The sequence below is a fragment of the Equus quagga genome, chromosome 1, assembly GCF_021613505.1.
Source record: "Equus quagga isolate Etosha38 chromosome 1, UCLA_HA_Equagga_1.0, whole genome shotgun sequence".
NCBI classification, from domain to species: Eukaryota; Metazoa; Chordata; class Mammalia; order Perissodactyla; family Equidae; genus Equus; species Equus quagga.
In genome coordinates, this window is record NC_060267.1 from 150,072,377 (window position 1) to 150,100,118 (window position 27,742).

Genomic DNA, 27,742 nt, shown 5'->3' on the forward strand with positions numbered 1-27,742 from the left:
ATCTATATTGGAAAATTTATCAGTTCTATAAAATTCTCAGGCATTCTTTCTTCAGATATCACTTCCACCTCATTATTTTCTCTCCCGTCCTTCAGGAATTCTAATTAAAGCATACGTTAAGCCTTATTCTTTCCTCCATGGCTCTTTATTATCTTAATATTTTCCATCTTTTTTTCTCTGCTGCATTTTGGATGATTTCTTCTGATTTCTTTTTCAAGGATAAGTTCTTTGTTTAATCATGTCTGATATACAGCCAAGAACATCCATTGAATTTTTAATTTATCATTGTATTTTTAATTTCTAAAAGTCCTATCTGGTTCTTTTTCAAATCAGCTAAATCATTTTTTATAGAGCTCTATCCTTTGCAGATATTTTCAAACTTGTCTTTTATTCCTTTAAATATAGCAATCATCATTGTTTTGTAATGTGTGCCTGTTAATACCCGTGTCAGACTTATGTTTAGGTCATTTTCTGCTCTGTGTTGTATCTGTTGCTTCTCACGGTGCCTCATTTCCTTGTACACGGGCTGTATTTTACTGTGGTGGGCATTGACTTTGAAAAACTATTTGTATGGGATTCCCTGAAGCATAAGGTGAATTCTCCAGAGAGGATTTACATTTGCTGTTACCACGTGTCTAGATAAATGTTGGTCTTAGGCCACTTTAAGCTAAATCCATGGCTTCAAGTATCTCAGACGTCAATTTTCTTGGACTACAGTTCCCGGTGGGGATTAGCACTTGGGTTTCTAGCACCAAGGCAGCTCTTCCCAGAGCCCCTTGAGGGTGAGGGGAGGAGGCTGTTTATCCATGTTCACTCTTATCCGGAGAGTTTAACCCTTCAGAGTCCCAGCTTCATGTATTTGTGTGTGTGTGTGTGATGGTGGTGGAGCGGTGAGGAGAGGTCTATCAGATTCCCTGCCTCGAGTGAGCCCTGGGCTGTCACTTTCATCCTCCTTGCTCTAGGGCTTGGCATCAAAACCTAGTTTAATTTCATAACATTTTTTTCCACAAGGGCAAATGCTCTTAATACAGAAGTGTCTTGGGGTGCATCCATACTTCTCCAGGCAGGGACAGCAAGTACAGTTGTTCAGGTTGCGTACTGAACATTGGGATCCAGTCTAAGGGAGCACCAGTCACCTACAGATATGTCTATTTTGAAATTTTTTATTTTTATTATAACTTTTGGTTCCAAAGCTGGAGGGTTATTATATTTATTACAATAATTTTGCAGTAGATGACAGTTAAGTGTCTTATTCTAGTAAAATCACTGTATTATGACAATTTTGCTGACAGCTGGAAGTAAAATGTCTCATTCTAACTGGGTTTTTCCTCCTCTGCCTTTATGTGAACTTCCCAGGGCCACCCAAGGCTTTGCTTCATCCCTCCAGGAGGCTCCTGGGGACCACACCACTCCCTCCTGCACCCTGGTTTTCTTGCCTAAAGCTCTCTCTTTTGCTTTCAGCCTCAGTTTCCCCCTGTGCCTGAATTCATGTTCCCATTCCACCACTTGTCACACATTTCCTGAGGCCGCTACATGCTCGTGTACTGCTTTGCGGCAGGAAGCAGAGACATGGCTGCTGCTGTCTTGTCCAGTAGGGGGAGAAATGCAGGGAACAGAAGTGAACTCATGGTGGGAAGGGCCTGATGATGTCCTGAGACGATAGGACAGAGAGAAGGGAAGCAGCCTGCTGGGTATGGGGTCATCCCAGGGCTGGGGCAGGCAGAAGAAGGCAGAGCTGAGGCCTGAATCAGTGCCTCGGACACCAAGTGACCCAACTCAGGGGAACCTAGGACCCTGAGCCTTGCCAGATGGTGTTTGTAAAACACCTTTTTAAAAGGAAGATTTGAAGAGCTTATCTGGATAAACATGCCGGAGCAGATGGTTTATTTTTTTTTTTTAAAGAAGACAAGAGCAAAAAATGGATTAAAACACCCATAAATTGTCATCACCTGGTCCCAGAGATGCATACAATGGGGTAATTGCTGCACTTGGGTATTCTGGCAAGTCGGAAACTACAGTTCTGACAGGCGTCTGCCAGAGAGCGAGTTTGCTGAGATTAAATTCCCATGGATCCTGGAGTCACCCCATGTTTGTGCTTGTCCCCACACAGGGAAGCTCTTTGTGTTGGAGTCTCAGAATGGCTCTCAGGGCCTGGAACTGGAGGCGGCTCGGCTTTCCTGCAAGAACAGGGATGCTCGCCTGGTGTCTGCGGATGAGCTGCGGAGAGTGGTCCAGGATTGCACTTTCGCGGTGTGCACCACGGGCTGGCTGGCCGACGGCAGGCTCGGGTAAGTCAGGCGAACTGGGGGAAGCTCTCCTTCCAGCTCACCCTGACTGCCCCACCGGGGCTCATATGGGAGCTCAATAATTGTTCTGTTGAGGTGCCAGGATATGCAAAGTGCAGTGGGCAGTGCATTCTTGTTTTGAGTTTTTATATAAAAACATTTTTCTGGAGTTCTGTCAGTTTTTTCCTCCTTACTTTGTTATTTTGAATTTCCTTTTTAAGTTACAAAAATAATGCATGCTTGTTGTAAAAATTTCAAATAATACAGATATGAATAAAGTACAAAGTGAGTTTCTCTCCTCTTCCCCACCTCGGAGGTAATGACTCATAACTGTTTGGTATATATTTTTTATCCCTTTTTCTCTGCATACATATGAATAGGAAGATGGTGTGGAGATTTTAAAATATGGCCACAGATTCTTTCACATTGCTGTCTTCGAGAAGTGGGGTCTGTGTCCATTTAAATCAGAGACAGCATAGTATTGCCTCAAATGATAAAATGCAGCAGAAATGATGCTATGTGACTTCTGAGGTTAGGTCAGAAAAATCTATGCCCAGATTTCTGGAGACACTCACTTTTGAGGTGCCGTGTAAGAATTCTGACCATCCTGAGGAGGCCATGCTGTGAGGAAGCCCAGGCTACATGGAGATGCCCCATGTAGGTGCTCTCACCAATAGCCCCAGCTGATGTCCTGGACAGTAGCCAGCGTTAACTGTCAGAAATGTGAGTGAAGATGCCTCCAGGTCATTCTAGCCTTCAGCTGTTGAGTTATCGCCAGCTCATGAGTTTTCTCAGCTCAGACCCTAGACATTATAGAGCAGAGACGAGCCACTCCCACTGTGCCCTGTCTGAGTTGCTGACCCAAATCCTTATAAAGAAGTACATCTTGTAGCCATCTCGGATAAAATTTCCCAGAAGTGCTGCTAACAGCTTCTTTAGTCATGCTCAAATGACAGGAGTCTTTCCACGTTCTCCTTTATGCCACAGGAATGTGAAAGAGTAAAATGGGCTCCAGGAACTACTTTGGTTGATAATGACTCTGAAGATGTCTGGCTGGCAGATGGCCATGGAAAATACACACAGCCATGCTGACTCATGTCTCATACTGTGCCACATATGAAACAGCAATTGAATAAAGAGGACCATTGAGGCTACATCCAGAGCTTTTCAGTGAATCTGGAACTGTGGCCCTCTCTGCCTTATATTTTACATCTATGTTCCTAAATAGACAAAATAAGTCTTGTGAATGCACACTTCCATAATATAGTCAAGTATGGATATTTTTAATAACTCTGTTACTATCGTTGCTTCAGATAATCAAGGTATTCAGAGATTCTGAAGAGCCAGCTTGGAGCCAGGCTTAGGGTTCCCAGACATTACAAGTCGTGACTGGGTCATTGGAAAGGTCTATCTTCTCTGGGTTTGCTATAAGATGTTAGGACATATTAGTGGATCTCTCCATTGCTGAGTTGATATTTCTTTATAAAGCAAACATACTTACTTGACATATTTACTACAGGAAATATTAAAAATTGTCTTCCCATTTTAACATTTCTGGAACCAGGAAGTATCTGACAATTAGTAGGTACATTTCACCATGAGTTTTCCTGCACAGGCATCCTCCCTCCCCACCAAAACCCAATTATTAAATGCATGGTGCATCTTACAGTTGATGGCGTAGTAGACATATAGTAGGTCTCATCTGTGTCTCATGAATTTATGTTGAATATACACATAATTCCAGAGAAGGATGGAGGTCTAGAGTGGTGAATCCAAAATTTGGAACCACTTCTTTGGTGTGAGCTTGTGCAGATCCCATAAAGGGTGGCTGAAAAGCTGAGGAGCAATTTAGGTAGCCTTGGGGGACTCGGAGGAGAGGGATGTGAATTCAGGTTTTGTGTAGGAGGGGGCCTGGGGAGCCCTTTTGCTTTGGGTTAGAACATTGTAGGGCTATACCCCAAGAGTAAGAGTAAACCAAAAGAAGTACACAGGCCCTCACAGGAACTGCAGCATAGCTTGAAATCCTTTGAAGTCATGAAATTGGATTGAGATGATACTGGCATTCCCGTGCTCCAGACAGCTAACAGAACTGAATTTAAAAAATCCTCTTGCGAGGAAGATAACATTATCCTAGGCAATTTATCTCCACAATTTTAGCAAGTATAGGATTTGTCATACAATATAAAATAACCAGTCACATGAGGAGACAAAGGAACAAGAGCAAAAATAAGGAGAAACAATGGTTAATAGAAACTCTAGATATTAGCATTGGTAGATGAGGACTTTAAAACAACTGTCTTTAAAATGTTCAAAGATACAAAAGACAAGAAGGAGAATTTTGGCCGAAGACTGGAAACTATAAAAATAACCAAATGAAAACTCTAGAAATGAAAAATACAATAACTAAAATTAAGAACTTAATGGACAGATCTGCTTAAATAATTAAAAGGAGCCAAAGAGAAAACTAGTGAACTGGAAGATATTTCATAGGAAGTATCCAGAATAAAGAACAGGAGAAAAAACAAAAACAAAAAAAACATACAAGAAAGGGTTAAAGGCAAAAAAGATGCATGTAATTGGAATTCCAGAAGAAGAGAAAGAGGATGGAGCAAAAGCAATATGAGACTTACCCACAACTGAAGAAGAACATCAAGGCACAGATTCAGGAAGCTCTACAAAGCCTAAGGAGAGCAAATAAAAAAAAATTCACAACTTGACACATCATGGTAAAACTGGTAAGAATCAAATATGAAGAAAAAAATATTAAAAGTAATAAGAAGAAAAAGAGAGAGTACCTTCAAAGGAGTGACAAAAACTGACAATGAAAGTCCAAAGACAATAGATGACACCTTCAAAGTCCTGAAAGAAAATTACTGCCAACCTAGAATCCTATACCCAGTGAAAGTATCTTCCAAGAATCAAGGTAGGGGCCAGCCCAGTGGTGCAGTGGTTAAGTTTGTATGTTCCGCTTCTCGGGGCTTTGGGTTTACCAGTTTGGATCCTGGGTGCCAACATGGCACCACCTAGCATGCCATGCTGTGATAGGTGTCCCACATATAAAGTAGAGGAAGATGGGCACGGATATTAGCTCAGGGCCAGGCTTCCTCAGCAAAAAGAGGAGGACTGGCAGTAGTTAGCCCAGGGCTAATCTTCCTCAAAAAAAAAAAAAAAGAATCAAGGTAAAATAAAGACATTTTTAGACAGACAAAAGGTGAGAGAATTCATTATATCAGACCTGCACTAAAAGAAACACTAAAGGGTCTCTTTATGCAGCAGGAAAATAATTGCAGGTGGAAGGCCAGAGATGCAAAAGAGGATGAATGGAAAGAGTAAATATGGGGATAAATTGAATTTGTGTAATTATGTAAAGCAGTAATAATAAAAATAAATACTAAAAAATGGTATATACGTCAGGAAGTATTTTAATTATGTTAACATGGTTTTAAGAATTTTAGGTTGTATTATTGGGGAAGAGGGTAAAATTAATATTAAGTTTTAATAAGTCAAGGAAGCATATTATAACCTCTGGGATAACCACTAAAAGAATAGTAAAAAGATGTATAAGTTCCAAACCAAGATAGAGGAAAAAGAAAATGCCAAAAAGAATTCAAACAATTCAAAATAGGGGAAAGAAAAGAGAGGAAGAAAAGAAAAGAGAATGGACAGAACTAATAGAAGGATAGCAGATTTAAATTCAAAGAGATCTGTGATTAAATTAAGTATAAGTAGATGAGATGCTCCAATTAGAAAAGAAAGATTCTTAGAGGGATCTTTAAAAATTGTACTATTTGCTCTTTACAAAAGATATCCCTAAATAAATCATGGGACATAAATATAATGGAAATTAGCATTTATGTAAAACTGAGTAATATTAAAAATACAACATACTCAAACTCATGGGATGCTATACCTAGAGGGAAATCTAAAGTATTAAATGCTTGTGTTAGAAAAGGAAAAAGGCTGGAGGTTCATGAACTAATGATCCGTCTTAAGAAATCTGAAAAAGAACAGCAAAACAAACCCCCTCAAAAAGAAGAGAACTAATAAAGAGAAGAGCCAAGTTTTATGAAATTAAAACCAAACGCTTACTGGAAGAGATCAACAATGCATTGCCTCTGAAACTTGAATTAACACACATGACCTCAACTTGAGCATCACCTCTGTCTTCCTGATTTTAGACCTTTGTTTCAGGAGAGTGTTTCCATATCAATGCTTCCAGCCAAAGCTCCTGAATCAGAAAATCTCTGCTGATTCAGAGCTGACAGCAGAAAAGAATTGTTCTTTCCCAGTTTTGGTGAGTTCTCCTAACCTTGTGTTTTCTTTGTTTCAGGACAACCGTGTGTAGCAAGGGGAGTGGGGAACAGCAAAGCTTGAGGGCTGTTGACGTGAGAATTGACAGTACCCCTGTTCCTGGCGGCACATACAATGCCCTTTGCATTAAGGATGAAGGTCAGTGCCAGAGTCTTTGTAAAGGTTCTGGAAGGCATGCTCTTGGGGGTTGCCATCTTAGGTTGGGTTCTCTAGAAGCCACCCTTGAGATGAGGATTCACTGAACATGGTTTATCAGGAAGTCTTCCAAAGAGAAGCCAACAAGGCAGTGGGTCAGTCAACAGGGAAAGAAAGGGACCAAGTGGCAGTACAGTACTACGCAAAGTCCACGGTGGTGGTGAGGTGGGGAGTAACTTTGGCTCAGTCCCTCCGGGCATCTCTGGAGACAGTGTGTGGGTCACCATGGTTTTCCTGATCAGGGGTGAGGGAGCAGGGGTATTTATACCACTGCGCCTGTCAGTCATTGGTTAAGGGCTGCTTCAGGGAAATGTAAATTCTCAGGCTCTTCTGGTTTTGGTGTGCCCAGGCAAAGGGTTCCAGTAGCCTGAGTGCCGCCCTCCAACAGAGGGACAGATGCCCCCCAGGAGCCTCTGGGCATAGGAAGAGCAAAGGTATCTACGGATGATGGGCAGACCCTGGACAGTGTTTGCTACAGTTGCTGATATAGCTTGCCCTCAGTCTCTCTTTGTGGTGGGCAGCACACTAGAAAGGAAAAAAATCCTTTTTCCCCAAAAGGAAATTTATAGGATTTAGAAAACTGTTCCGAGAAGGAAAATTCACCTTCCTTCTGGGAAATTAGCTGAGTGGTGGGAAGAAAACCATAAAGGAGTCTCCGGGGCTGCATTTCATGTGCACTGAAGTAAGTACACGTTCATTATCAGACACACATGCCGTTGAAAGGGAATGTTCGTGCAAATGGAGAAAAAGCCCCCTGCTTACTCATCACTCCTAGAAGTCAGCACAGGTACTGCTGGGCTGCACTTTGGTCTCATCTGGGAAGTTTTTTTTTTTTTCTTTCTTCTGCTTTTTTCTCCCCAAATCCCCCCAGTACATAGTTGTATATTCTAGTTGTGGGTCCTTCTAGTTGTGGCATGTGGGACGCCACCTCAAAGTGGCCTGATGAGTGGTGCCACGTCCGCACCCAGGATCCGAACCACCGAAACCCTGGGCCTCTGAAGCCGAGCGCGTGAACTTAACCACTCAGCCACGGGACCGGCCCCATCGTCTGGGAAGTTTTAAGAAATACTAATGCTTGGGTGCCAGCCCTAGAGATTCTGATATAAGTGTTCTGGGCACTGGGGTTTTTAAGAGCTCCCTAGTGATTTTTAATGTGTAACCCAGTTTAAGAAGTGCTTCTCTAATGCAGAGTTTCCAAAACCTCTCTGATGATGAAAAATATCAGATGAACTTGTAGAAATACAAACCCTCAGGCTGCATCCCAGAGGCACCAAATCCTAATCTCCAGGGAAGTGTCAGAGGAGTTGATAAATCAGAGAGCCATAGTGAACCCTAAGGCCCTGACTCGTCCCTGTTAGATGTTGATGAGTGATAGGCTTCTCTGCTGCTATGGGGTCTCCCTCCAGGAAGGGCTCTTCCTTTGCTGATTGACATGGGAGAGTGTGTTGGGAGACTCTCCTCAGATCATCTGTTCAATCAGTCAACTGAAGGATGTGACCTTACCCTGGGGAGGACAATATCTATGGGTTTTTTTGTTTTTGTTTTTGAGGAAGATTAGCCCTGAGCTAATATCTGCTGCCAATCCTCCTCTTTTTTCGCTGAGGAAGATTGGCCCTGAGCTAACATCTGTGCCCATCTTCCTCTGCTTTATAAGTGGGATGCCTGCCACAGCATGGTACATAGATCCAGGCCCAGGATGCGAAACAGCAAACCCCAGGCCACCAAAGTGGAGCATGCAAACTTAACCACTATACCACTGGGCCAGCCCTATGGTTTGTTTTTTAAAAACCACAGAAGTGAATTAAAATGATCCTTTGAATCCAAACATAGGCAAAAGTTCAGATCCCTAAGGAAGGCAGGACAGAGCCAGAAGAAACACAGCATGACCTTCTGTCCTCAGTGATCTCAAAGGGATAGGTAGGGCTTCTGAGTCTTAGCTCTTTCCCCTGATCGACAAGCGGTATCAGTTAGCTTTTGCTATGTAACATACCACCTCCAAATGTAGTGGTTTAAAACAACAACTCTTTCTTTAGTTCACTGTGTTTTTGGACTGGCAGTTTGTGTTCTGCTTCTGGTGTCAGCTGGGCTCACTCATGAGTCTACAGTCAGCTGCCGGTTAGGTGCTGCTTCTGGGAGTTGGCTGGCTGTTGGCTGGGGTGATGGGGGCAACTGAGCCAAATGTTCCTCATCATCCAACAGGATAGCCTAGGCTTCCCACCTCAGAGGTCTTCAAACAGGTTGTGTGTATGCAAGTGTGTGCCCCTTTTGCCCATAGTTGTAGCGCATGAAGCCAGAGGTTGGAAATATTCGTTTGCACCCTGTAGGGCACAAAGGTCAAACCCATCGTAGTGACTCCAAAATGGAGTTATTGCCAAACCAATGTAACATGCCTCCTGATATATTGCACTCAGAGGAACACAACTTCAATTCAGTAATATTCCTGCCAAAAATGCATAACTTGAATCTAACCATGAGGAAACATTAGTTAAATGCAAATTGAGAAACATCCTATAAAATGACTGGCCTGTACTCTCTAAAAAAGCATCATGGATAAGAAAAACAGAGAAAGGCTATGCAACTGTTCTAGATTAAAATAGACTAAAAAGACTTGACAACGAAATGTAACTTGTGATCCTGGATTGTATCCTGGGCCAGGAGAAAATAGCTGTAACTGATGAAATCTGAATACAGATCATGAATTAAATAATAGTATTGGATCAGTGCTTGAATTTCCTGATTTGGGGAACTGTCCTGCAGTTATATAAGAGAATATCCTTGTTCTTGGAAATGCATACCAAGGTTTTTAGGGACCAAGGGACATTATATCTACAACTTACTCTCAAATGGTTCAGAAAAGAATTACAGCTATAAATACATATTCATATGTATGTGTACACTCATATATACGTATGTATATATGATATATGTATCTTCCTCTCTATGTAGATATCTATCTATATCGAGAGAGAGGAGAATGATAAAGCACATGGGGCAAAATGAAAATACATTGGTAAATCTGGATAAAGGGTATTATGGGAGTTCCTTATTCTTACCATTTTTCTATAACTTCGAAATTATATAAAAATAAAAAAGTTCAATAAAAAGTAAAATGGTCTACATAGTCCTCCAAAACAAAGACGAAAAAAAAAAATCAAACCCTAAGAAACAGAAAAAACTGTGAGCCATGGGGAGCCAACCTGTGAAGCAAATTCATGATGCCTGTCAACTCCTGTGAAGACTGATGCCATTTTAGCGAGCGGGCACTGTGTGTGGTTTCTCAGAGTCAAAGTGCTCAAGGGCTCTGCATCCCAGAACAGCTTGCCTGAGCCTAGCCTGGCCTCCCCTCGCCTCCAGGTCAACAGGGAGGGGCTTATGTGGGGAAGACTGGAGTCTTGGTCCTCCGAGCCTTATTTGTGAGGAGGCTTCAGGTGGGCATGAAGGAGACTCAGGAATGCATGCTGAGGGCTCCTCTCTCTTGGGCTTTCTAGAAAAGCAGGACAGATTCCTCAACTCAGAGAGAGCTCTGTCCCTGTTCTTCTGCCTTTCATCCTTTAGAAAGAGCATGTAAACTGCTCCCACAGGGCCCTCCGCCCTGCTCAGTGGAGCCTTTGTTGACAGCGCAGTCAACAAAGGAAACCTGTGTGCTGAAGGAAGGTGCAGCGACTTAGCAAAGCCCAAGAGAGCAAGCAGTTCCTTGGGTTCCTGCAGAGTGTAGCTGAGGTCTGGTTCAGCATACGCCCCAGTGCAGTATCATTTCCAAAGGTTGCCCTTTTTCCGATGATGCTTCATGGCGCTTAGCTCTGTGCTGCTGCTTCTCTTTGGTAAGAAAGGAAGAATGAAGAGTGCTAACTCCCAAAATGGCGGACATGTCCTCATAATGAGCACAGAAGGAAAATAGAGCCTGTGGAATGTTCAGGCAGCTTCCTCCTGTGTTTCTTTTTTGAAATAAAGTTCATCATGACTGTAGACTTTTCTCCATTTCCTTCTAGTATTTTTGTTTCACTGACAGTGAATTTCCAGCCCTGTGGTGATCTCACTTAAACTAATAAGTGAAGTTATTTTTAACCAACTGGATGCTGATGAAATAAGCTGCCTCCATTTGGGTTCTCTGGCTTTGCTTCTCTTGGCACCTTGTCAGTGGGGTCGATGACTTGGAGTCTGGAGACTTCAAGTCTCGTCTCACCTCTCTTTTGCACCCACGAGGCCCCGCTCTGGGTCTGCTTCTGTTTCTCCCCGTCTAAGACAGGGCTGGCCTGGCTGCTGTTCCCCACCAGCCCACCTCACCTTCTGCATTCCACTTCTCTTGCATGCTTCACTGTTGCCTATAGCTCCCTTAAGAACAGAAATGGAATGATTCCCTTCCTTTATGTCATCAGGAAGAGAGCTGGATGCTCACCTCCCTGAGAGCAATCAGGAATTTTGGAGAGTAGTCAATTCCCAGGTCTGCCTGGAAGAGGCCCCATGCCTCAAGATTGGCTTTGGGGAAATTCTCCGTTGTGATCAGGAGACTGGAACCAATTAATTGCACTGCTTTGAACACCTGATAGCATTCGTTTAGTTCAGGGTCTCCCAAAGGAGTGTGGAAGACTGTGAGTTCATTACCGTTGACCTGGCATTGGCCCTTTGTTTATTTATTTGTCCAGGGTAATGCAAAGTCCAATGCTCAGACTTGTGGGTACTTTAGATAGATAGGTAGGTAGATAGGTAGATAGATAGATAGATAGATAGATAGATAGGACTTATCTCCACCCCCAAGAAGTTGACAGTGTATAAGGATAAGAGATTAATGTGTTTCCGTGACACAATGGAGGACAGTAATTAGGGAGACTTCCTAAGGCAGTGGAATCTGAAGGATTTTGTTTTGTGGGAATAATGGGTAAGGCAGGGAGGAGAGGACATTGGAGACAGGAGAATAGGGGAAGCAAGGGATCCCAGTGGTTCCGGAGAGACTAGCTCTGGGTGAGCTATTGTATTAGTGCTTCAGGAGAGTGAGTCAGGTTCAGAACATCCCTGGGGGCTCCAGTAGCTGCCAGGCAGGTGTGAGGTGGCTGCAGAGGGCAGTCCAAATACACACCATCACAGTAAGTACTGATGCCCTCTCCCCTGCCACCCACACACCCAGGCTTCGACAGCATCGGTTCTTGCTTTCCCAAGACTGAGCTCTTCCATTCTAAAACAGTGGGCTAGATCAGACCTGATGCACAAACAGCCAGTTCCCAGGAAGGCCAAGTGTCTGGGCAGCCAGAGAAATGGCGCCAATGGTTCCTTAGCCCCTGGGGCAGATACCTCTGTGATATCTCTGTAGCCTGGGGCTGTAGGCACCAACAACTTGGACAGATTCTCCACTTCTGTGCTACTCAGAAGACCTGGGGCTGTACTCTGGACCCATTGGCGTGTTCGGCTAGTTGTGTTTGGCTTTCTGGAATGAGATAAACGTGAGGAGGAGCCCAAAGCCCGGCCTCACAGACACACACATGAGCTCCCAGAGCTGAGTACACCAGGGGCAACTTTGTTCTCAAGACTTGGAGGTGCTTAACTATGTGCTGTTCCACAATAGCCTCTGGACCTGCAAGGGTCACTTGCTTAGTGACAGTCTGTCATTAGCTTTCCTAGAAAGTGTCTTTATGGGGCTCAGAATTCTGCAGAAAGATAAAAAACACAAAGCAAGGTGTGCTCCAGATAGAGGAAAGACCACACAAACATTTACAGAATATCTACCAGAAGGACTTATAATACCCCACCAAATCCTCCAGCAGCTTGTGTAGGCTCAGAGTTAGAAGTTGCCAAAAGCCACAGTTAGCAATTAGGATGTGGCTCTTTCTGACTCCAAAGTCCAGGTTTTCTGCCCTGTCACACAACGTACCACAGGAAGCGACGCTTTCTTGAGCCCACGTGGGGGCACGTGCACCCACGCAGCCCACATTGCATTGCAGAGTAGCAGTGAGTGAGCAGCTCTCCTCACAGAGTCGGGTCCCTCTCTTGTGTTTGCCTGAGGCCTCCAATTTCCAGCTGCACTTCTGTTCATGCTTAAAAAGAATGAATAATGTACATTCCGTGGCCCTTCATGTCTCCTCTTTTGTTGGTGAAGATGAGCTGAGAGAAACATCTGGGATGTGGAAGGAACCTGGCGCTGGAGGGGAAGTTCAGAGAATGACCTGGTGGCTCAGGGGAGGTGGGCCTGGACCGCCTTGGTGGTGGTCAGAATCCCCTTGACTATGACATAGGGTAACACTCAAGTGCCTTCCCTCCTTAGGAGCCCATGATCAAAGCCACTCATATGCAATTCGGATACAGAGCGCTTCCTTCTGTCTCCTGGCCCCTCTCCGTATCCACCTAGGCCTGACCTGCCTCAGTTTACTCAATAGTAAGGTCATTTAAAGGCCTGTCTTCCCGGACATGGGGACTCACATCCACACAGCTAGCTCTCTTAGTGTGACTTTTGGGCAGCTCATCAGCTTACAGCACACGTTTGACTCTTCCTCTTATCGTTTCCCTCCAGTAAAGCACTCACGAGCATTCTTCTGTTTGTAGAGGCTGAGGGTTGCAGGTGTACTTTACAGATCAAAAGTGTTTAATGGAAGAAGCAACACTCGTCTGTGACGATAGACCTAGGAGGCCTGGTCTAAATTCCAACCACACCTGTCTCCCTTGAACTTCAGAATCTCATTTAGTACAACTGATTCAACCAACCACGGAGGAATTGCTGGGCGGGGTTACTGTCAGGAGAATCCTCAAGTGGAGAGACAGCGCTAATGCCTTCCAGGAGCCTGTTTGGGGAGAACCAATGGATAGAATTTACCAAAATAATATTATTTTAAGATCACATAATGGTCCTCCTCAGAGGGGTCAAACCAATTACTAGCATTACTGCCCATCTTGAACTCAGCTGGGGGCTGAGAGAAGCGTCGGTGATGTCGTCAAGGAGAGTGAAGTGTCTGCAGGAGGGATGAGGGCAGCTGGAGGCTGTGTAGACCATCAGGGGTTGAATCAGAACTGCTTTCTAAACCCAAAATGCTAATGGGGTCACCTCTGGGCAGTGGAAGGGGCCGATCTTGGGGAAGGGGTGTTTTCACTTTCTACTTTTAACGCTTCTGTACTGAATGAATTTCTTACCATGATCACAAAAGAAAGAAAGGAGGGAGGAAGGAAGGAAGTGGGAGAGGGAGGGAGAGAGGAAGGAAGAACTAGCAATTAGAATGAATGGAGTGAGAGCTATGACATGGAGATCTTCCAAGACATAGTGTGCAGGTCTCAGAATACGTATAAGACATCCAGTTTATGCTTTAAAAACACTTATTTTGTGCAGGCAAGAGCTTGGTGTGTTTGGGGAAGTGTGCCTGGATGGTTCAGGCAAGGGGAGAGTGGTCCAAGATAGGGCTGGAGAGGTCGGGAAAAGAGCGAGATATGCAGGGGTGAGAGAACTGGACTGACTTTTAAGGGAAAGTGGGAAACTGTTGTGGGGTTTGTGGATAGGAGGTGACTTTTGACCATTTTCTCAAGATCATTCTGGCTGCCAGTGGTGCAGTCCAGTAGAGGAGGAACCCCCAAACCTGTCCTCTGTGCAAAGTGCTCTGAGCCCCTTGTTTATGACAAGAAGGTTCATCGGAGCTGAACCATTGTGTGCTCAGAGGAAACAACCCCTGGAACACAATAGTGCACGGTGGTTAGTCCCGTGGACTCTCTACCCAGAATCCCTGGGTTCGAATCTTGGCTCTACCGCTTACCTGCCTTGGGAATAATATTAGAATCCAAGACATAAAGTTGTCAAGAGGACAGAATGGGTAATGCAAGTAAATCACTCAGCCCAGTGCCTGGCACAGAGTGAGACCTCAGCAATACAGTATGAGCTGTGACTATGATTAGTTTCTAGCACACATGAACTCTAACAATACAGAGTGATCATAGCATGGTTTCTTCCTTCACCTTGATGTCACACTATTTCCAATCAATCAACCCATAATTTCTTTCCAAATCATTGAGCAAAGTTTAGTATGCATGTGCCATGCAACTGAGCAATTCCACACCTAGATATTGACCCAGGAGAAACTTAGGACCACAAGAACCTGGGCACACAAATGTTCATAGCAACTTTGTCATAAAAGCCAAAAACTGAAAGCAACCCAAATGTCCATCCACTGGTGAATGGATCAAACAATTGTGGTATATCCACATCATGGATTACTATTTGGCAATAAGAGTAATGAAATATTAATACATGCTAAACATGGATGAATCTCAATAACATTATGCTAAGAAGCCCAGCATAAAAGGTTACGTACTGTATTATTCCATTTGAATGAAATTCTAGAAAAGGCAGAACTACTACTGATGGACAGTAAAACAGTGGTTGCTTGAGGTGGGGTTGCAGAGGGCATCCAAGGCCGAGGGCAAGGAGGAAATTGTTTAGGAGAGGTGTTCTATACCTTGATTGTGGTGGTGGTTACACAGTTGTATATGTTTAGCAAAAATTATTAAGCTGTACACTTAAATTTGGTGAATTTTATTTATATAAATAAAATCTTAATGAAACAGAACAAGAAAAAATCATCAAGCAGCTTTACAATTCCAAAATTCTTTCTTTCCAAAGCTTTCCTGCATATATCATCTCATTTAATCCTCAAAGCAATACTGTAGGGAGGAGATTATCTTTCTTTTTATTCAGATGAGGAAACTGAAGGACAGAGAGGTCATGCGGCTCCTGGGAGGTGCAGATGGGAGCTGTCACCCACACACATTCCTGTCCTGCTCTTCCCAACCCTGTGCAGCAGGTCCCAAGACCCAGTCAAGCCTGATGCTTCCATCTCTACCACTTCTGTTGACCCTGAGGCTGCACCTCTAATAATAGACTTGGCATGTGCTTCGGACTTTTGACTTCAGGAAGAGAATAATAACTAACATCTGTATAGCATCCACAATGTTACCTGTGTTCACTCGTTTAATCCTCACAACAACCCTGAGGAAGTTACTGTTATCCTTATTTTACAGATGAGGAAACTGAGGCACAGCAAGGTTAAGTAACTTGCCAAAGTCACACAGCTAGTAAGTAGGGGAACAAGGACTTAAACCCAGACACTAAAGGGCTTTTGTTTTCTGAGGTGCTCTTTTCTTTTTACCTCTGAATTGCTCATCTTCCCAGGGACAGCTATTCCAGCCGAGATGGATAAATCTCATATGAGGGGACCCTGCCTTCAGTTTTCCCAGGACAGTCCATGGTTATGGTGGTTGTCCCAGTGTAATGATTGACAGGGCTCCCTCTCATTTTCAGAAGTGTCCTGGTATGGATAATAAATTATATAGTCACCCTAGCTATTATCAATACTTGATCATCAATCAAGGCTTGATGTAGAAAATTCCCTCTGGGGGAGGGTGTGTGGATGGTAGAATAGTTACAAGTGGATCTGTGCTTCACCCTGCTCACTACAGAGGTCCATTGTTGTTAGAAGCAAGACAACCTGACAGATCCAGAAATGCAGCTCATGCCCGTGGTAGGGTTGGGGGATCTTTCCTGCAAATCCTCTTGTGTCGTCATTTGCTGCTTTCATGGACCATAGCCCAACTCCAAGAGTTTGCATCCATCAGCAATCCCTCTGTGTTCCCAGTTCTTCTGGCTGCTTCTCACCTTGAACGAAGCTGCTGTCACTGACCATTGTTGCCATATTAACAATGGGAAATATGGGCCCATATCTGATCTGATCTTACGAGCCATTTTGTTTTGCCCTTTCATGGCCACAAATGGCATTTAATTCCTGTTCAGTCATCATGTACTTGGCTATATTTGGTTTATGGGAACTGGGCATTCAGTTACCATGATTACTGGAAGAATGATTCAAAAGATCATCAGTCTCCAACTATTTACTTGGGAAATGGAATTCATTTTTATTTATGTTCCTGTTAAGTTCCAGGCTTGTAGTGGGCACTGGGCAAAGCATAAGCTCATTTAACTTTGGGAACAGCCCTATGAGATAGGTGTCATTAGCTCCACTTTACATATTAAATATATTTTCTAATTATAAACATGAATATGTGGTCATTGTAGTAGAAAGTATAAGGAAAATTTAAATCACTCATAATCCGTCTGCCATGAGATAACTACTTTAGCATCAGTCTTTTTTTCTCCTACATTTTTATTTGGTTTACCAAATTGGGATTGTATGGACAAAATTCTGTTTTTTTCACTCACTAATATATATCTTCTCATGGCATTGCATATTCTTCAAAGGATGATTTTTAATGGCTATTATAACAATCCATTATACGAATGTACCATAAATTAAACATTCTTCTGTTATGAGACATTTTGGTAGTTCCATGGTTTTCACTATAATAAATAATGCTATGATTGAACATCCTCATATATATATCTTTTTGCTCATCTTTAATTATGTCAGGCTCTTTTTATAGCTATGGTTTATTGAGAACTATGTGTCAGAAATTGCACTAAGCTTGTCTATTGTGTACTATTGTGTACAGACATTGTCAACTCCCTATGCGACAGCCACTCCCTCCCCGACTCCCCAACAGTTTCCCCCTCTGAGAGCTGGTGGTTAACATTTATCAGCACACCACTGGTCAGTTAGGGGACTAAGCAAGCAGCAAAGAATTACAAGACAAGTGAAAGGTGTCAACATTTCAAAAGAAAGGGAATTATTTTAAGGAATCAAAACAAATAAAATCACTCGAAACTGTTTAGAAAATCATATTCTCATCAAGCTGTTACTCCATGTCTCTCTCCCCCTCTTCATAGCCCCAGAAATCCTCTACTTGAAATAATGGTCTGCATTATCTCCCCTCCCATCATTCCTTTATTCCTCCATCCACTGCTTTCTGGCTGCTGTCCCATCACTGAAGTGACACTGCTCTCACCAAGGTTACTGGTAGCTTCCCTAAGGCTAAATATAGTAGCCATTTCTCAGCCTGTGTTTTGCTTGCTGTTTCTGTAGCCTTAAGTACTTGACCATGCACTGCTCACTGAAACATGTTTTCCCTTGATTTCCTTTGGGTTTTTCTATCTGTCTGGCTGTAGTGGTGACCTTTGTGAACTCCTCGTTCTCTGCTCACCTCCTTGAGCCTCTGACTTGGGCCCTCATCTTTCCTCACTCAACACTCCAATGGCTTCAATTTTCATCTAAATGCTCATTAATCCCAAATCGTTTTCTCAAGCCTAGGTGTCTGCACTGAGTCCCAGATTCTATACATGCAGCTACTTATGGACACTTCCCCTGGAACTTCAACCTCTGTAGGTCCCAAACTGTGCTCATAATGCCTTGGCCTCCCTAGCCCCTCCCTTGGCCCTGATGCTCTCCTGTACCCCCACATCTTTTCAGTCCTAAATTCTGTGCATTTTTTCTCAGTATCTCCCAGATCCACTTGGTTCTTGCACCTCATTTCAGCTCCTGTCCTGCTATCTTGGTCATCTCCAGTGGCCTCCTAACTGGTCCCCTAGTTTCCAGGCTTGTTTCCTCAATCCGGTCTCCACACTGCAAGCAGGGCTCCTTCTAAAGTGCTGACGGGATCATGTTATTTCTGTTTTAAACTCTTTAATGGTTCCCCATTCTCCACCAGAAAAATTCCAAACTTCCTACCTAGTTTATATGGCCCTCCATAAACTCATGCCTGCCTGCCTCCCTTGTACTTTATGCTTCAGTCTTACTGACTTAACCCCATTCAAATAATAAGAGAGGCTCAGATATCAAAACACATTTTAAAGCCACGGTGAACAAAGTCATTTGGCACCAAGACACAAATAGACAAATACTTCAGTGCAAAAGGCTGAAAGGACCATAACAGATACGACATACATAAGTATATAGTGCGGGGAATAGTTGAAACTTCAGGTCACTGGGGAAAGGATGGATGGATTTTTTGAGAGTTAGTACTAGGTTATCAGTTAAGAATTTGGGAAAATAAGACAATGGATTATTGTATTGATATATGTAGATCTCTTATAGGTTGATAAGAAAAAGATGTGGACCACAGTAGAGAAATATTTTTAAGAAATACAGTTGGTGAATAAATATTCAACTCTTTTACCAATTAAAGATAGGCATGTTAATATAAGAAATCGCTTTTTTGGCCCATGAAACTGTCAAAGTTTACAAAGAATGATGGTCTCCAGTGTTTTGAGGAGAAACAGGCAAATTTATATACCACTGCTAGGAGTGTAGATTCTTAAATACTCATATTCAACTTGGCACAACCTATCAGAAGCTTTAAAAATATATATGCCCTTTCAACCATCAATTCCACTTTGAATATTTTATTCTAAAGAAATTGGCATTGATGAGTACAAAGGTATGTTACAAAAATGTTCATTACTTAGTAGGGAAAAAATGGAAACAAAGTTAATTTCCCAAAAGAGGGGGTCCATTATGGAAAATCCATATAAGTGGAATAATATATAGTCATTTACAAATAAGTTCAAATAATACAAATATTTGTTGACAGGGGAAAATTTCACAATATAGTGTTAAATTAACAAGCTGCAAAACAAAACAGTTATAGTTTGGCAAAATATTGTGTGCGTGTGTGTATGTATGTTTGTGTAACACTGAAAAGGTAAAAACCATGTTAACAGTGGTTATCATTTGTGAAATTAAGGGAAAATTTTTATTTTTCCTGTGATGTTTCTTCCCTGTGAGTTTTTCAAATTTTCTGGCTTGTGTAAGAATTACCTATAGGGACAATTTTAAAACTTTTTATCATGAAAATTTTCAAACACACACAAAGTTAGGGAGAATACTATACCAAATCCCCATGTACCCATCACCCAGCTTCAATAGTTATCAATATTTTGCCAATTTAGTTTCATCTTTTTCTGCCAATGTTTTTCTCCCATTGAGATATTTTAAAGCAAACACTGGATGTTGTATCATTTCATTCTAGAACACTTTTTAAAATAATTTTTTTAGGACGAGAAACTCAGGAACTAGTATTGTGTAGATTCCATGTGATAGTAATTGATTTAGATCTATTAATTGACATGGGGGTTATTTGCATATGAACTCGCCTACATCTCACAAACACTGTAGTGCTTCCTCAGTAGACAGCATGCAAGTTGGAAACCACTATCTTAAGTCATGGATCCTTGTCAAATGCAGTCCCTTTTAGGAGTGGTCGTGAATAATTTTCAACCATTTATATTTCATGCTGAATAAATTGCTGAGTTTTTGGAGGAGAGGTATTTTTTAAGTTACTTCATTGAAGTATAATTTACGGGAGCAAAATGCACAGGTCTTAAGTTGATGAGTTTTGACCAAGTATACACTTGTATAATCAACACCCAATCTAGATAGAGAACATTTCCTTCACCCCCAGAAAGCTCCCTGGAGTCCTTTTCCAAAAGTCCTCCGCCCCTCCCCATCCAGCACAGCCAGAAGCAATCTCTGTTCTGATTCCTATCACTGTGTATGCGTTTTGCCTGTTTTTGAGGGTAGGTTTTTATCTAGAGCAGCAGTTATCCAAGGATGGTGCCTGGACCAGCAGCATCCACATCACCTGGGAACTTGTTATAAATGCAGATTCTTGGGTCCTAACTATGAATGGGTCAGAAACTCAAAAACACAGCTATGTGTGTGCTTGTGTTACAAGCCCTTCAGGTGATTCTGATGTGTGTTCGAGTTTGAGAACCAAGAATAAAATTGGATGGAGCAGGGAGGGCAATGCTGGTTGTGTATTGGGTGGAGTAGGATGAGTGGGAGCTGGGAAGGTATGCATGAAAGACAACTTCATAGCTTAGGTTACACCAAAAGGAAGGAGTAAGGGTCAGGTATTTGTGTTAGAACTTCTACCTCTTGGTTTGTGAAATAATAATGGGGCTTTACAGGCTCTTCTTTAGAATTTCAAAAGTCATGTTGAAAGTCTTAGAATTTCTCAAAATAAAAGCATCACTTTTCATATGAGTTTTAAACTCTGTGGAAACACTGGATATCGGAAGCTCTGATTGGCAAGCAAATGTGTCCTTTTAAATCGAAAAAATGAGTCGCTGTTTATTCATACTATTTGTTTGATTGGACAAGATCTTTTATAAAATCTTTTTTCCTTGGAAAGGAAAAAAATAGAATTTGCTCTTTCTGTTGAAAGCCAGCTCTAAGGTTTGAGAAATCCACAAGCCGCAATCCCCACCTACAGAATAATTGAGAAGTTGCTGTGAAGACTGTCCAAATGTAAGTTTCTTTAGAGAGGAGAGGAGGGCCCAGGTATTTAGCCAGCTATTTTCCATAGCTCCCTTGTGAGTTTCAAGATGGGAAAGTTAGTGAAAGGAACTAATTCAAGTTGCACCTGGATATGAGTGGCGTTTTTGGCACACACTTAGTTGTGTTAGCGCATGGAACTGTTGTCCTGGAGCTTCTGAAATCACACCAGCTAAGAAGCAGTGTGTTTCCTGTCTTGAGCATTTGTGGGAAATCCAGAAACACATGATTTGTGTATCCAGACACTCAGGAGCGTTATTGTGGTTTTCCTGAGCCAGATTCTAGCCCCTGGATTCTGGAAATTAACTCTCAGGAAGAAGATCCCACGAGTCTAGTAGGGTGTGAATTTGGCCTGAAGTTCCCCTTTATCTACTCTCAAAGCAGTTACCTGCTCCTGGATTTTCCTTTCAAGAAGTTGGTGTTATGTTCCACAAATAGAGCTGGGTGAGCCAGAAGATATTTACCGGTCCTTTGATAGTGAGTATTGGATGAAGAGCCTTCAGTTTGCGGGAACTAGATCCTGGTAAGAGGAGAAAACATCCAGCATGAGTCATAGGCAGCTGAGGATGGTGGAGAGAGAGACAGAGCCTTTTGCCCCTGAGATACTAGCTGGAATTCGGGCCAGCCTGACTTGACTGAGGCTGATGACTTTGGTCCATTCTTCTCAGGATGCCCTGCTCAGGCCAAGTGACCCCAAGGATGATGCCTCTCTGCTCGGTGGGGGTGCCCCTGGATTTGTGGCAACTTTCAGATGGCTGCCTGTCCCTACTTGCCGCATAGGTGAAATAAACCCTTGATCTCATGGGCTATGCAGTCAAGGCGGTTTTGCTTGAAATGCAGCACTCTGCACTGGCTTTCCAAAGGACAGCCACGCTTTTTCATTCAAAATCTCTCGTGTTAAAGAATGTGCATAGCTGTGACTCTTTGAGAAAGTGCTACCAGAAGTACAAGCTGTCAGGCCAAGCAGGGTGGCTTAAGGCACAAGTTGTATTTTCTATTTTCATCTTTTCTTAGCATATATTCTTTTAAGCAATATGCTTCTTAGGTAATTTGATTGCATAAGGACTTAAGGCTCTCCTTTCAAACATAAAAAATTAGAAGAGGAAATTTGAATTAAAAATTATTTCCTTTTTTTCAAAAAACAAAAACAAAAATTTTTCCTTTTTTTCACTGCGTCACTTTGATGCAGCAGTTCCCCTTCTAGAAGTTTATCCTAACGAAATAAGATATGTGCAGAAAGGTACATATGAGGCTGTTCATAGTAGCATTGTTTTTAATAGTGCAGATTTGGAATCAACATAAATGTCTGTGTAATGATGAAATAATGTGTGCTATAATGTAGCCTTTCAAAAGCTTGAGGTAATTTTTAGTACTAATGTGGAAAGAGCTCTAGAACATTAGGGGGGGAGAAAAGGACTTCTTGTTTCTGGTCCAGGATGTAAGGAAAGAAATTGAATCAATAATTAATAACATTCCAAAACAGAAAGCACCAGGCCCAGATGAGTTCACTGGTGAATTCTACCAAATAAGGAAGAAATTATACCAATTCTCTACAATCTCTTCTAGGAGTGAGAAGCAGAGAGGATACTAACTCATTTTTTGTGGCCAGCATTACCCTAATACCAAAATGAGACAAAGACATTACAAGAAAAGAAAACTACAGACCAATATCGCTCATGAACATGGAGCGAAAATCCTCAATAAAAATATTGGCAATTTGAATCCAACAATATGTAAAAAGAATTATACACTGTAATCAAGTGGGATTAATCCCAGGCGTGCAAAGCTGGTTCAGCATTCAAAATTCAATTACTGTAACCCGTCATATCAAAGGCTAAAAAAGAAAAAGCACATGATCATGTTGATAGACACAGAAAAAGCATTTGACCAAACCAACACCTATTCCTAATTAAAACTCCCAGCAAACTAGGGATAGAGGAGAACTTCTTTAACTTGATAAAGAACATCTACAAAAAATGTATAGTTAACATCATACTTGATGGGAAACTTGAAGATTTCCCGCTAAGATATTTTTTATATTTTAAATGCAGTTTATTCGATCTATAACTACCTCAGAGGAGGCAGTGGGGGAGGGGCTTCAGACCACAGCAAGAGCGCCCACTGCTGCCCCAGATCTGTAACCATTAACCTCGTTCCTCAACTAACACCATTGAAAGTATCGTTCCACATCATCGGGCTGTGTGTTTGCTTATGTGCCGTGGACCACTGAGCCCAGGGGTGTCACCCGAGTGGAACTCAAGGGCTCTTGCCAATGTGGAAGGAGGAAGGCTTGGGCCCTCCCTGCCTTACTTTTTGTGCTCCCTCACTGGCCAAAGCCTTAGCTGGGCCCCTTAGTGGCTGCTTCTTGGACCAGCCACAGGTTTTTCGTAAGCAATTTACAAGTTTTAATACAATCCAGTCTAGGTTCATTCCTAAAAGGCTCATTTCCAGTAAAAAAGAAAAATATGCCAGTAAAAACATTCTCACAGGAGGACCAGGGCAGGGTTAGAAAGGGGACCTGGGCCATATCCCCCAAGAGTGACTCCCGGGGCCAGCTTGAGGGCAGGCCCAGGAAGAGGTTCCAGGGCAGGGACGGGCTCTTCTCCATCCGCAGATCCAAGCCTCAGGCTCCCCCGCAGAGTGGACCCGACTGTAAACTATGGACTTGGGGTAATAATGATATGTCGATGGAAATATATCACTTGTAACAAATGTACCGCTGTGGTGCTGGATGTTGCTAGTAAGGTAGGCTGCGCATGCGTGGGACCAGGGGCTACATAGGAGCTCTTTGTACTTTGCATTTAATTTTGCTGTGAACTTAAAACTGCTCTAAAAAGTAGTTTATTTTTTTAAAAAGCAGGTACTCAGTAATACATATGATGTAATCCCATTTATGTTAAAAGCCACACACACATACAGAACTGTTATATATCTATCCATCTATGTGTGTATGTATATGTGTCTGTATCTATATGTATCTATATCTGTATTATTTGTATATACCAAACTGTTACCAGTGTTACTGTCAGGGTTGAGGTTGGGGGAGGGGAGAGGCACCATCTCTGTACTCTATAGTCTGGAACAATTTAGCTTTTGACAGAGTAGCCCTTTGTCACTTATGTAAATAAGGCAAAAAAGGGGCTTGCTGCAAAGCATATGTCTCTGGGTCCCCCTTTCAAGGAGACATTACAGGGTAAGGCTGCCTGGCAATTTTAAAATACAACGTTGTAGCGCTTTGCAGCACATTCATTCACTCAACAAGTATTTTTGAGTGCCTCATTTGTGCCAGGCATTCTGCCAGGCCCTGGGGATGCCGGAGTGAAGGGGAAGCAGCCCCTGGGAGCCCTGTTCAGGGTGCAGGCGGTACCCAAGGAGGGGAGAGTTGCTTTTTAAGTTTGTCTTTTCCCAGAGTTTGGGAAAGCTGATTGTGATCCTTCTCCTCAGAGAAGCCGTGCGGAGACCCGCCTTCGTTCCCACACACCATCCTGCAGGGACGCACCGGCTTGGAGATGGGGGATGAGCTGCTGTATGTGTGTGCCCCGGGCCACGTCACGGGCCATCGAGAAACCGCCTTCACCTTGCTGTGTAACAGCTGTGGGGAGTGGTACGGCCAGGTGCAGGCCTGCGGGAAAGGTAAGCCGCCCCGGCTGGGCCACCTCCACCTGCCCACACACGGTGAGCCACGCAGCTCCACTTCTGCTGGTGGCCTGTGGTGGACTCTTCTCCACAAAAGTCCCTTTCAAAGAGACTTTCAGATTTTTCCCTTGAGTTCTGGTCCTGGCAACATGTCCGCTTGGGCGTTCCTACCGCGTTTCAAAGGCCATGTATCCACAAGTGAGCTCTTCGTTTTCCATGCTGGGGGTAAAGGATGAACAAAACCCTCTCTTCTTCAGTAAGGACAGAGTTGACCTTGGGTTAATGTTCTAGCTTGTTTCCCTGGAAACCTGATCAACATGGCCTGCCAGCTGTGGTACCAAGCAACCATGCGTAGGGTAAAAATGACTCCTGATTGGTGAACTGGGCTGGGAGGGCTGCCATGAATACAGGAGAGGAACGTTCCCAGCTTTGGGCTTCCCTGGGTGTGGGGATTCTTGTGACTGGGCACGATCCTTGTGGGGACCCTGAGAGCTACGCTATGGGTTGTGACAAGAGCTGTCATCTCTTGTGGGGCACGGGGCTTGTAAACCAGGGTGGCTCCACAGCCACACATGCGAGTCCTGTTCCCTTGCACCCGAGCCATTATAGGGGTGTCGGGGACGGGGGGAGGGAGAAGCAGGGAGAGTGACTCCAGGGCAGCCGTGTGGACTGCTCCTACTGGTGAGGATTGCCTGCCGCGTGCTGCTGCCTTGCTCTATTCCCTGGCCTGTAGCCTGTGGCTGTCGTGAGTCTGAATGTTTAGTTGAGACTAAAAAGACGCCTGGTGGGCATTGAGCTCCCCAAACCTGATCAGATTCTCCCAGATGTCCCCATTCCCTTATTATCACATACCTGGGGGTCCCAGGCTTCTGCATCCCACCTCTCCCACTATCGGAAATCACTGTCTCCAGCCACAGCCAGGCCTGGCCTCCCCCATCTCGACCTGGGCTATGATTCCTACGCCGTGGACCTCCTGCTAGAGCCTGCACTGTTCCTTGATCTCACAGGGCTCCTCTCACCCCAAGACTCCTTCAGGGACCACCTTCCTGACCCCCCACGACATCTGGGTATGGAGTGGAGCCTGGCTCTATAGAGGGGAATGACTCCAGCACCACAGTGTTAACTGAATTTTGGGGACAGTTTGTCCCTAGAATGTCCTGCAGATCCCCTGGGGGAACCATGAGGAGACTAGGGTGCTGCCTTGTATGCAAGATTCATCCACATTGTTGCCTGAGGTGTGGCTTGTTGTCTTCACTGCTATTTACTATCCATATTGTGAATACACTACCATTTATTTCTGCAGTCTGCTGGGAGACTTGTGGCTTGGTTTCATTTTGTGGCTCTCACAACTTACGCTGCCACAATTGTTCTCATGCATGTCATTTGGTTCAGATGTGAACACCTTTCTGTTGATTCCTGGGACTGGAATTGCTCACCACAGCATAGGTGTGTGTTCAGCTTTAGTGGATGCTGCCGGGGAGTTTTCTAAAGTACAGTGTTTGGAGCAGTTGACTCTCCCGCTAGCTGTGTATGACAGCTCTTGTTCAGCATCCTCACCAACCTTCAGGATTGTGAGACTCCCCCCCCTTTTTTTTTCTTAGGTGAAGAAGATTGGCCCTGAACTAACATGCATTGCCAATCTTCCTCCTTTTTTGCTTGAGGAAGATTAGCCCTGAGCTAACAACCTGTGCCAGTCTTCCTCTATTTTGTATGTGGGTCGCTGCCACAGAATGGCTTGACGAGTGGTTGACGAGTGGTGTAGGTCCATGCCCAGGATCTGAAGCTGCAAACATGGGCTGCCAAAGTGGAGCATGCCAAATTTAACCACTACACCACAGGCCAGCCCTGACACTTTTGCCTTTTTGCCAATCTAGTGACTACTCCAGGTGACTTGTAGTTGTAACATTCATTTCTCTGGTTGAGCACTTGTCACGTGTTAATTGGGCATTAGCACTTCTTCTGTAAAGTGTCCAAGCTTTTGCCCATTTTTCTAATTGATTTGAATTGATTATTTACATAATGTAAGATTTCTTTTTTACATAAAACTTTCTTCATGTGTTGCAGATATACTCTCCCATTCTGTGGCTTATCTTTTTCCTCTTGGAGTGTCTTTTAATGAATAGTGTTTTTTTTTGTTCTTGTCTATTTCACTACTTCTCAAACTGTGGACCATTAAAAAAATTTTCTAGTCATTGGAGGATGGATACTTTAGTAAAATGCAATAAAAATAAATTAATATAGAACTAAAATAAACAAAGATTTCCGATTATAAACCCCGTTTTTTAATTAAATAGATATAAAATTCCCTTGTCAAATTGTTACAAAAGCTTCTAAAAACTTCCTGTCAGTGTATCTCCTTGCCTTGTTACATTCTAATAACAAAAAGTTACAGACTGGGACAAGTGCTAGAAGCATAAATTGAGCAACCTTCTAGCACTTTCCTCATCTTTCTTCTGCTGCTGTTGCTTTTTGTCAGGCAGGAGCTCCCTGCCAATTCTGACCATTCACCTGTCAGAGAAAATTAAGCATAAGGCCCAAGCTTCCTGTTTGTTGAACGTGTCACCTCAAAGCAGACTCGTACTCACCCTGAGATCTTTAATGAACTGGCTCTATTTCTGGTGAGAGCTGAAGCCACACCTTCTCATGAGCCACTCCCACCAGCCAAATGGGTTGTTTACTGGCCCCAGTAGAATGAGAACTAAATGCAGGTTTTGTGTGTCTGAAATGGTGTTTATTTTCTCATTGCAAGGCAGGGTTGTTAGAGCTTTTAGCTGCTGGGCAGGAATTCTGATTTCTACACTTGGCTGAATATACAGACTGTTACAGTTTTCGTTACTATGTAGATTTAACATTGAAAGTATATGTGTCGTTATAAGAAGTGTGTGTGTGTCTGTGTGTGTGTTACAAGAATATCTTCACCAGGTATTTCACTCCATTTTATGCATTTGTTTTTCCAACAAACATGAACTTTTTTGATTAGGCAACTGCTCCAAATTGGGGAGAAGTCATCTTGGGAGACTGGGTCAAACAAGGGTGTTAGAGTTGGACCCATCTGGGTTTGGATAATAACTGTTCCTTGTACTGATTGATGAGCCATTCATTCATTCATTCATTCATTCTCCCATC

General features: G+C 43.2%; 1 protein-coding gene across 1 annotated transcript in view; it reads left to right on the forward strand.

Annotated features, from left to right (window-relative positions):
- SUSD5 (sushi domain containing 5) overlaps window positions 1-27,742 on the forward strand; it is a 63,546-nt gene that overhangs the window by 9,906 nt on the left and 25,898 nt on the right. The window contains exons 2-4 of the mRNA XM_046673037.1: window positions 2,111-2,288; window positions 6,616-6,734; window positions 24,425-24,613. Coding sequence (XP_046528993.1) covers window positions 2,111-2,288; window positions 6,616-6,734; window positions 24,425-24,613 — 486 coding nt within the window. The remainder of the gene's footprint in view (window positions 1-2,110; window positions 2,289-6,615; window positions 6,735-24,424; window positions 24,614-27,742) is intronic.